The 11,601-nt window shown below is 57.7% G+C and overlaps 1 protein-coding gene across 1 annotated transcript in view; it reads right to left on the reverse strand.

Moving 5' to 3' along the window:
• LOC311189145 (uncharacterized protein) overlaps positions 1 to 258 on the reverse strand; it is a gene marked incomplete at both ends in the record, with an annotated part of 35,567 nt that extends 35,309 nt beyond the window's left edge. The window contains one exon of the mRNA XM_084260725.1: positions 144 to 258. Coding sequence (XP_084116851.1) covers positions 144 to 258 — 115 coding nt within the window. The remainder of the gene's footprint in view (positions 1 to 143) is intronic.
• Between the last annotated feature and the right edge of the window lie 11,343 nt (positions 259 to 11,601).

Genomic DNA, 11,601 nt, shown 5'->3' on the forward strand with positions numbered 1-11,601 from the left:
GGAAGGAGCGGGGCAAGGGGCGGGCTCTTCGCAGAGCCGAGCTCAGTCGCACGGAGCGGCCGAGAGCGGCCGTGCCGCGGCCCCGGGGCCCGCTGTGGAGGAGCTCGGCCCCGCGGAGCCCCGAGTCCCGGCCCGAGCGGTGCCGTCCGGTCCGGGCTGCCGTGGCTGCGCGGGCACAAGCGGCGGCCGAGCCCGGCCGACGCGCACCGAGACCCTTCCCGGCTCGGGGGTTGATCGGGACCCGGCAGCGCCCGCCATGCGGCCCCCGCACCCCGGCTCAGCAGCGCCGGCCGCCGGGGCGAGGGCGCTGAGACTCTCTCGAAACGGCGGTTCGGGGCATCGCGGCCTCCGGGGGACGGGGGCGGCCGGGCCGCGGAGCGGGAGGGGGGCGGCCCCGGCTTGGAAGGACAAGAGGCGATTGGGCGGAGCTGAGGCCGCTGGGGCGGGGCGGCGTGAGGGGCGGTGCTGAGTCGGACCGGATAGAGAACAGCCGGGCCCTGCGTGCTCGGGGCGGGCTCAGGGACGCTGCCCCGTCTGCAGGAGCCGCCGCTCGATGTTCTCCTTTGCGGTCCGGAGGGAATTTCTCTGTGCTGATGTCCGGTAGAGACAATCCGAGTGATCAGAAGTTTCTGGAAATATTATCTAACGTGCGCAGAGTTTGCTGCTTCGATCCACACGTGAATGCAGAGCTGCGGGCTACAGGCTTGACCTAGAAGATCTAAGAGACCTGTTGAAGGTCTCAGACAAGTGCCCCAGGGCCTCCCGGGACAGGAGGAACCTCACTGCCCACCAGCCCATCCACACCGAGCAAGCGTTTGCCTGCCCCCGCTGCCCCAAGGCCTTCATGTATAAACGTCATCTCACAGCCCAGCAGCTCGTGCACACTGGGGAGCGTCCCTTCGCCCGTGACCACTGCCCCAGGGCCTTCAGGCACAGGAACAACCTCACTGCCCCACAGCATCCACACAGGAGTGAAGCTGCACAAGTGTGAGCAGTGTGGCAAGACCTTCAATCAGAAGAAACACCTGGAGAAGCACCTGAGGATCCACCAGAGGCTCCAGGTGGTGCCAGAAAGCGGCCGCTGTTCTGAAGAAGGTCCATCTGATACCGGCTCGCTGGGTGAGGAGTGTCTCTAGCGTGGTGGAGCCGGGCTGGGGCCGCAGTTGAGCTGCGGGGCTGAGCTGGAGCCCTTGGGAGGGAGAGTCGGGCTGTGGCCGTGGCTGCGCGAGCGCTGCCGGAGGGCTTGGGATGTCGGGCTTGAGCTGCCGGGTTGTGCCCGGCCAGGCAGCCTCTCCCCTGCGGAGAGCGGGGCTGGGGGAGAGGCTGGGGAAGAGTGGGGTGGAATGGGTGGGATTGCAGTGGCATGGGATAGGGTGGGATGTATTGGGTTGTTGGGTGGAATGGGATGGGATGTGTGGGATGGGGTGTAGTTGGCAAGGAGGGGTGGTTTGAGGGGAAGATGAGCTGGGGATGGAATGGGAAGGACAGGGCTGGGATGGGTGTGGTGAGATGAGGCAGGATGAGGATAAGATGTGTCCAGCCCAGGGTAAAGAAAGGCTTCCTCCTGGCCACTCTCAAGGGGTGCTGAAGACATGGCCAGGCAGTGGCAGCAGAGAGGAGCAGAGCTGGGGTGATGCTTGGTCTGGGGAGGGGGTGGCTGGTGCCACCATCCCGGCAGTGCGGGAGAGGTTGTCTTTTTATCTGCTCTGCACAGGCCAGGTCACCGTCAAGCCAGAGATCATCTGCCAGCTGGAGCGAGAAGAGATGCCGTGCGTGCCAGACCCTGCCAGGACACAGCAGCACCAGACCCCTGTGCCAGGCAAGTCTCGGGTGGCTGTGGGAGGGGTTGCTGGTTACAGCAGCACCGATCCTTTGGCCCCAGGTGCTTTGTGCACCAGGAATTTTGGTGGACTGGTGGGGTGCCTGTGCTGCTGGGCATGGTGTGGGGTCCCACATGCCCATGGAATCCACAGCAGTGACCTTGGCTTCTTCTCCCCAGCAGCCAGTGCTTTAATCAACATCCATATTACTTATCACACTGAAGCTTTTGAGCATTCAAATACTTGAATAGAGACAAATCTCAACTCTTCAACTATTAGAAAAAAAGAATCCTGGGGTGTTGGTTTTTTTTAAATTGAACGTAAAGGGTTGTACTGACTGACCTGAATACAATGAAAACTTTTAAAATTGTGTTTTACATTGAGATAAGGAATCCTATGAAAGAAAACTGTCCATGGATAATGTATGAGGTGCCCTGATGCATTGCCTGGGTTCAGCGACTGCAATCACCATTGATAGCGTGTTGCATTAGGCATTCCTTCATTGTCTAAGTTCAGCTGGGTAAATATCTATCTTTTTCAAAATCACGTTTTTCAAGGGTAAGGTTGAAATATTCTCTCAACCTTTCAGTTTTAAGGGGCTGAAGTTCAGAATCAAATTGAAAACTTCATCCACGCACAACAGCAAACACAGCTTTCATCTCCATCCCCACCGTCCTTATCCCTGCCCCGAGTGATCCCAGCTCCTTTCCCAGCTCCACAGCATTTATTTCAGCCCCAGTGTCTTTATTTCAGCCCTACGGTTTTTATTTCCAGCCCCGAGTGATTTTTCCTGCGGGGAGGGTCCCACGGCCCTGACAGCCCCCAGCCCCTGCCGGCAGCAGCAGCAGCTGGGGAGGGGGAACAGCTGCTGAGCCTCCAGTTCCCCCTCCCAGAGGCTGGTGCTGAGCCTCAGCACCCCCCAGCCCCGTTTCAGGCCGACACACAGCACTTGTGTCTTTGGGGGGCTGGAGGCCCCCCGGGGCTGCTGCTCCGGCTTCTGGGGCAATGGGGGTGGGGGAGGGGGGAGCACCCACCCCAGGAGTGTTTGGGAGCTGGGGGCACCTCCCTCTGGGCTGAGCCAGCCCCGGGACAGACTGTATTGCCCTTTGCTGCTCTCGGTGTCTTTGAGCCATCGGGGCTCACGGCGGGTTCCACAGTCACAGCTTCATTGGCGTCACCAGTCGGCATTTAAAGCTCCGAGATCCCGCGCGCGGCGAGACCCGCAGCTCGCCGAGCCGCACCCCCCCCCGCAGAGGGTGAGACACATGGGCAAAGCGAAGAGCGCCTCGTTAATTGGCATGGTAAGGATGTCTCTGGGCTGCAGGACGTGTTGTAGCGCTTCGTGGCCCTGAGCAGCTCAGGGGGGGAGATGGGGATGTCAGCCCTGCGCAGGCGCAGATCGTGCGGTACGGAACAGGCAACAGACGACGCCGTGAGTGACGCCACGGGCCCTGCCCGAGCCAGATCGGGCATCTCTCTCGAGCTCTGTTGGCGGTTGCAATGGGCAGCCTCATCTGAGTGTCTGTGGGGACAGGACAAGGGGCGATGGGCTCAAGTTGGAGCCCAGGGAGTTCCCCCCAATGTGGGGAAGAACTTCTTGCTGGTGAGGGTGAGGGAGCCCTGGGACAGGCTGCCCAGGGGGTGTGGAGTCTCCTTCTCTGGAGAGATTCCAGCCCCGTCTGGACGCCGCCCTGTGTGACCTTGTTGCAGTTTTGGGTAGCTGGGTTTCCATGGAGAAGCGGGGTGCTGCAGTGATGGCTCCTGCATTCCCAGCCTCAGGAGCTGCTGGGGGAAGGAGGGAGAGAAAAACCACCACCAACCAAGCCAACAACAAGCCCCACAACACACCCCCCAAGCTGCCAATCTCCCCAGCCCTCAGGGTAAGGATCAGCTGCCAGGGATACAGAACATAAAACAATTCCCAAATGTAGCAGGGAATGACCAGGCTGGAAAAGCCCTTTGAGCCCATCGAGTCCAACCGTCCCTGTCCTGTGCTGACCCAGCTCCCTGAGCACCTCATCTCCCCTCTGTTCAACACCCCCAGGGCTGGGGACTCAGCCCCTCCCTGGGCAGCCTGTGCCACAGCCCCACAACTCTGCCAGGGAAGAACTTTGCCGTCATGTCTGATCTTGTTACAGTCACCCTAATACAACAGCTTAACTTCTAGGTTATTTCAGGTTTAGTTTAGGATAGGATTTTGATTTTTAAAGGAGTTACAGCAGCTATGAGAATATGCAGCATGTTCAGGCTTTTAGGGACAAGGCAGCGGGTGCCTTTAGCACTGTGGAAAATCACTATGGACTCGGAATTAAAACAGTGGGTGCTGGTTATGGACCTGGAGTTAAAACAACGGGCAGATGAAGAAACTGGCTCTGGCAATGAAATATCAGCTGGGGATGAAAGGAGGGAAGCTGAGCCTGGGAAGAAGAGAAGGCTGGGGGAGGGGTTCTGAGAATGACATTTATTTCTCATCACTCCCAATTTGAGAACAAAGGAAATTCTTTCTTCCCCAGCCCAGTCTGTTTTCCCATGACGGTCACTGGTGGGTGACCTCTCCCTCTCCCTGTCTTCACCCACCAGCCTTTCCTTACACCTTCACTTCCCGACTGACACAGGGGCTTTGGTGGGCTCCTGCCCTCCAGCCAGGCTCAGCCAGGCAGAGCAGGACATCCCTGCAGCCCCCGGCCACCACGGCCCCTCCGCAGCAGGTTCAGGAGGTGCCAGGCTGGGGGGGTGCCAACAGGCTGGGGGTGCTGTGGGTGCCCTGGTGAGCCAGCATCATCCCCTCATCCTGAAACCGCTCCTCACAGAGGCTGCACTGGAAGGGCTTGTCCTCTGCCAGCCCCTCCTGCTGGGATGGACCTTCCCCAGCACACCGGCCGCTTTCTGGCACCGCCTGCAGCCTCTGGTGGATCTTGAGGTGCCTCGTCAGCCGACTCTTCGCAGAGAAGGCCTTGCCACACTGCTCACACCTGTGGGGCTTCACACCTGTGTGGATGCGCTGGTGGACAGTGAGGGTGCTCTTGTCCCTGAAGGCCTTGGGGCACTGGTCACAGGCAAAGGGTCGCTCCCCAGTGTGGCTGCGCTGGTGCCTGACCAGGTTGGGCAACTGTGTGAACTGGTGGCCGCAGTCCCTGCAGGTGAAGGGCTTCTCACCAGTGTGCACACGCTGGTGTCTCTCCAAGTTACCCTTACGGCTGAAGCCCCTGCCACAGTCGGGACAGACGAATGGACGCTCCCCAGTGCGGATCCGCATGTGCTTCAGCAATTCAGATTTCTGCCTGAACCTCTTGTTGCACTCAGGACACGTTGGGGGCGTCTTCTCCAGCCTTTGCGGTGTTTTGCTGGGCTGGGGGCGAGGGCTCCCCGATGACCTCCTCTGGCTCCTCCTGTGGGCCAAGTTATCCCGACACCTCCTACCCGTCTTGGGCATCCCTGGGAGTGGGGCGGTGGGTGCCAGCAGACCCTCAGGGACCCCACTGGCCTCTGTCTGCGTCCCACTGGCTGCTGGGGAGAAGAGGATGAGGTCACTGCTGGGGATGCCATGGGCATGTGGGACCCCACAACATGCCCAGCGGAACAGGCACCCCATCAGCCCCCCCAACTTCCTGGCACACACGGCGTCTGGGGTCAGGGGGACGGTGCAGCTGGAACCACCCACGTCTCCCACTGCCCCCCGGTACCCACCTGGCACAGGGGTCTGGTGCTGCTGCATCCTGGGAGGGTCTGGCACGCACGGCATCTCTTCTCGCTCCAGCTGGCAGATGATCTCTGGCTTGACGGCGACCTGGCCTGTCCGGGGCAGACAGAGAGGCACCCTCTCCTGCACTGCTGGGATGGCAGCACCGGCCACCCCCTCCCCAGACCCAGCATCACCCCATTCTATCACACATATCACATCCCACCCCAGCCCAGCCTCTCCCCCAGCCCCGCTCTCCGCAGGGGAGAGGCTGCCTGGCCGGGCACAACCCGGCAGCTCAAGCCCGACATCCCAAGCCCTCCGGCAGCGCTCGCGCAGCCACGGCCACAGCCCGACTCTCCCTCCCAAGGGCTCCAGCTTAGCCCCGCAGCTCAACTGCGGCCCCAGCCCGGCCCCGCCGCCACCGACACACTCCTCACCCAGCCAGGCCAGCGCCCGGTAGTTGTCCAGCATCACCTCCCGGTAGAGCCGCCGCTGCCAGCCCGACAGCTCTGCCCACTCCTCGGCCGAGAAGTAGATGGCCACGTCCTCAAACGTCACCGCCATCTGCAGCCAGAAGCACGCCCGGCTCAGCACGCCCTGCCGCGCCTTCGCCCGGCCCCAGGGCCCCGCCGGCACCGGGCTCTCCGGCAGCGCGACGGAGGGCGCCGGCCGCTCGGCCGGGACAGCCCCGAGACCCACCTTGCCGGGGCAGCTCCTGCTCCCGGGGGTCTCTCTCGCTCTCCCGCTCTCTCTCGCACGGGGACGGCGGAGCCGGGATGCTCCGCACGCCGCACCAGACGCCTGCCCCGGGCAGCGGCCGCCCCGCCACAGCAGCAGCGAGGGCCCACGGGACCGCTCCTCAGCGCGGGGCAGAAGGGCACCCACCTGCCCAGAGCCGTCCCCGCTTCCAGCCAGAGCCTGACTGAAGCCCGGGCAGAGCCCCGGACCCCCGGGCGGCAGCCGAGCCCCAGCACGGGCCGGGGAGGGACCGGCGGGACGGACGGAACCCCGCGGGGGATGAGAGGAGGCGGTTCCCGGCCCAGCCGCGGGGCCGAGCACACGGCAGCCAGAGCCGCCGGGACCCCGCGCGGTTCCTCCCCGGCCCGTCCCGCTCCCCCCGCTCGCTCCGAAGCCGCCCGGGCCCGGAGCCGCCCGGCCCGGAGCCGCCCTGCCCCGGCCGCGCTGCTGGTACCTCGGCCCGGCCTGACGGGGATGTGCCGAGGTTCCGCCTCGCGGGTTCCGGTGCGGACGGGGGAGCGGGGGGGTGCGGGGGGCTTCTCGTCGCCCCTTTGCTCCAGCCCCGAGCCCAGCCCCGGGCGGCCGCTCTCTCCACGGGGGTGGGCGGGGGGAGGGAAGGGGAGGGGAATTGCTCGGCCGGGGGCAGAGAAGGCTCTGGGGGCACCTTCCAACCCCATCTGCACGGTGTCTTAAGACCCTGGCACGGAGTGACACTCGGCTGCGGGCTTGTGCCGGAGCCCAAGTTGCGGCCTCAGCTCGGGTCAGTGTGATCAGTGCTGAGCTCGTTTCTCCACACACACACACACACAGCTTGTATATATTTGTCTCAGGACACGAGTTCCATTCCATTGCCACTGGCTCTGTGCTCTGATCAGGCGCCTGACCTGTGTCTCACTGTTGCTCATAGCTGGTTAAGGCTGCACAGTCACATTGCTCCTGTGTAAGGCAGTTGTTCACACTCCTGCAGGTTGTTAGCTCATGGATTGTTTCTTACAAGCTCCTGTCCTCACAGACACCTCCCCTCCTCTTACTGCATACCGACGTGTCTCTGCTGCCTTCCCCAGGCCTGATTCCATGGGGGTGAGCAATAAATCTGGGTGGGCCACCAACCCACTCCTCTCACAATACATCGCTACATCCATAGGCTCCTTGTCAGCGGCCACAGGCTCTGTAGGTGCCGCAGAGACAACACTGACTGGTGCTTTAGCTGGTGTTTCTTTGTATTTGTTGTCTTCAGGTGGGGGGCTGAGCGGTCCTGGCACTAGAGGCTGATGCCTCGCAAAGCCCGAATCAAAACCCAACAGCCTTGGTGCCTGGGAACCAGGGATCCTTTATAGCAGCGCCGGGCACTCAGGGCATCGCTCCGCCCAGCGTGTGCGCCCCTTACAGCCACAGTTCTCACCCTGATACAGATGAACTCCACATACTCGTTATCACTAAGGAAGGCTTATGCAAATTATCATTCCATTAACTTCTCCCGGACAGAGCATGCTCAGTGACATTGGGGGGGTCTTCCGCTGGTCTTCAGTCTCTTCCTCGCTCTCAGCTCATGCTCTTTACGTTTCTTCTCCGTGGTTATCTGAGCTCAGAGACACATTCCTTTTCGCTGAAAACAAGATATACTCTGCCTCTTAATTGGTCATTAGTCTCATTATTTATGACTCCCCTGTCTTCACGAGCTTCAAAACCACATTTCTTTTCACTGAAAACAAGATGTACTGTGTCTCCCAATTGGTGGTCAGGCTCACCATCCACGACTCCCCTGTCTTCTACTCCCTCCAGCTTCAGGGCCGCTACACTATTGTTATGGTGAAGTTTTGCAGCCACTTTCACAAACCAGCTCATTGATTACAGCCAGATTCTGCTAAAATCAAAACTAATCCACTCCTAAAAATACACAAATTCTTACTTCTTTATCTTCAAGGCTGTTACCATTGCATTGTTATGGTTGAGTTTTGCAGCTGCTCTCACAAGCAGCTTACACAGCAGCTTTCTCTTAAACTAATCTATTCTTAAACCCAGCAAAATTCTTACATCAAAGTTATATTATTTGCTTCTTAAGCTACACCTACATCAATCCACTCAGCATCATTACATTTCATTGAATCAAGGCTCAACCACTCTCACAGCAGGGCATGCCATTGCTGCAAGAGCATGCCCAAAGAATCCCTTTTCTTTTAGTATCTATTCCACCAGTGTGACGGAAAGACACTGGACCACAGGTTTTTAAAATAGAATTAATAGTAATTTATATATATAAAAAAAAAAACAGAATGCAGATTCAGTACGTCACTTGCAGGTTATTGTTGGATACAATGGGGAATTCACTATTGCAGTTTGGAAGTATGACCACACCGATTACAATCACAAAGATCCACAAAATACTCTTACCACAACCACTGTGGCTTCCCTAAAACACAGGATCACAGCTCACAAGCACACAAAATATTGCCCATACGTTAGTCACTCAGAACGACACACTTAAAACATATCAAATAGCCACTTACCCCGTCTCTCAGGTAAGGGCTCCCAATACGTGACCTCAGCCAGCCGCCCGGCTAAGGGGGAAGGGTCTCCCCCTAAGGTTGGAGGAACGGCTCCCCATACCAGCTCGAGTGCCAGGGCTTTTATTTGGTTCATTTTGCTGATGTGTGTGGCAGGATGCAGGGCTGGGCCTGACATCTTCGGCCTTATCTCTTGCATATTCCCATTGTCTTGGCCCATTGAAACCAAATGGGCACCCTTAGGGCTTGTCAGTTTGAGTAGTGGTTTGATTGGGACTCAGGACAATCAATTGTGGAAGGAAGCCAAGGCTTAGCCAGGCTCCATACAGGTTTTTCAGGTTCTGTGAAGTGCCCTCTTCAGTCAGTTTACAACACAACTCAAGCCGGAGCCATCTACACAGCTCCCCCCCCATGAGGTGTCTCCGCAGACAAAGAGCTTAAAAGCAGCCCAGGACTGAGTTGTGTATTACAACTCCCCGTAGGCCGCCTGCTCTGTTTAGGCACTATTGAAACCTGTGTGTGTAGCTCAGCCTTACAGCCAGTCGGTATGATCATCACATTGCTCATCCATGGGGGGTCCCTTTTGGCAGTGCCCGTGGGTAGGATGGATAATCATGCTGAGTTTTGGCGTAAGCAGTGACAAGCGACCTATGGACCCCCTACCATGCCAGATGGGAGGCCTGGCTGTCAGGGAAGACAGGAGAGGAAAAGTTCCTCCTGCTGAGAGGATTTTAATAATCACATTCTCAAAACACAGCGGCCTTGATGACAGGGGTACAGACTGCCCTGAACCAAGAAGTTATGGGAAGAACTTGGGAGAAACAGAACATGTCAAGATCCAGCCGTAATGAGGTGGTCAAACAGCCGGTGTGTGGATGCTTTGAGGCATCACAGGTAAACTAACGATGTTCAGCTATAAGGTATGTTTATCAGAACCCATTATAATCACTAACCAATCAGTGGGGTGTGAACCGTGTACGTAACCAATTAGCAGGTTTTCAGCTTGCCACGTTTGCAGTAAGAAATGTCTGTGATCTGTGGGATTTCAGCCAATAAACGGCTTCACCTGCAATTCATGTCGAACTGCCTGTTGCCCATCGCCGGTCCCCACAAACGGTGACCCCGACGGGATCCCGAAACCCGAGCCTGACGTCACCCCGAGATGGAGGCTGATGTGGCCTGAACCCGCGACCGACGTGACCTGAACCCGCGACCGAAGAAGTCGGTGAAACTCCAGAGGAGAAGAGCAGCTGGAAAAAATCCCTGCAGCGCCCAGACAGCGCTCAAGGACGACGGAGAGAAGAGAAAACAGTACTCTGCAGCAGTACGCCTGAGAAGGAGAGCAGCTGCTCCAGCTGTGGGGAATAAGTTACCTGGCGAGGAAAGGGCTACAGTCAGGATTTGAGCAAGAACCCTTTCCAAAAGAGGCATGAAGTACAATGAGCCAACGCTGGAGCGTCGGCTGCAGTGCTGTCGCGATCATGGAGTTTTAGTCGAACCGCACTTAGCGCTCAGCGTAAAGACCCTGAACATAGGGGGGATAAATTATGGGATGCAGTCAGTAGGGGAGACAAGGAAGTAAAGAGACTTGCTGCTGCTTGGAAACTTGTGATGCGCTCTGGAAGGCATAAAAGCGGAACAGACAGCTGCCTCAGGAGCTGCCCCTGCCTGGCCAGGGCTTCAGCACCCCTTGAGAGTGGCCAGGAGGAAGCCTTTCTTTACCAAGGGCTGGGCACATCCCATCCCCATCCTGCCCCATCTATCCCCACATATCCCATTCCATCATCCCACCCCCCCATCGCTGCCCCCTGTGGCTGAAGCCCCTGCCACAGTTGGGACAGACGAACCGACACTCCCCTGGGTGGCTCCGCATGTGGATAAGTAAATGTGACTTGTGCCTGAAGCTCTTGTTGCACTCAGGACACGTTGGGGGGGGGGTCTTCTCCAGCCTTCGGGGTGTTTTGCTGGGGTGGAGTCGTTGGCAGCCTGACAAGCTGCGACAAAATGCCATCCCACCCCTACTACTCTCTAAAAGACACCCTGGGCTTTGCCCTCATACTCATCCCACTCCCAGCCCTGGCACTATTCTCACCAAACCTACCAGCCAACCCAGACAATGTCACTCCAGCAAAGCCCCTAATCACACCACCACATACGCAGTCAGAATGATACTTTCTATTTGTACACACCATTCCACACTCAACCTCCAATAAACTAGGAGGATGACCAGCCCTGGCTGCCTCAGCAGCAGTTCCATTCTTATCACCCCTTCTCCACAAATCTGAACAACACACAATAACCTTCCGACCACTTTCCCAACTACTATCCTCAGCTCTAGTAGCCAACCTATTCATCCTAACGTGAATCAACAGGCAGCCAGTATAAAACACATTTCTCCTAATTGGTCAAATAGTATCACTCACTCGCTTCACTATCCTTCTAATCCTCTTCCCACCATCGGGGCACTAGAAAACAAAATACAGAATCACTAAAAATACTCTAATAGGTTATTAAGAACTTTGCTCTTGTAAACAAAACCTTGAAGATTATACCCCTTCTTGAAGACATGCCTCCGAAAAAAAGGGACTTGAACCTCTGTCTCCAGCCCCCAAAGCTGGCATTTTACATTACAGCTATTCTCTGAGCCCTCTAAACTGCCTGAATCATCCCTCAAGCCAACCCCCACACAAGCTCCAACACCACAAATAAAGTGAATAATAAACCCCATCCAGCAACCACAAACATCCCCACGCCCCATGGATAGAGCATCGCTACCCCACTAAAACCCAACCCAACAGACAAGACACCTACACTATCCACAGTAACCACCCCAAACTCCCAAGCCTCCACAAAACCA

The sequence above is a fragment of the Gallinula chloropus genome, assembly GCF_964237585.1.
Source record: "Gallinula chloropus genome assembly, chromosome: 2".
Classification (NCBI taxonomy): domain Eukaryota; kingdom Metazoa; phylum Chordata; class Aves; order Gruiformes; family Rallidae; genus Gallinula; species Gallinula chloropus.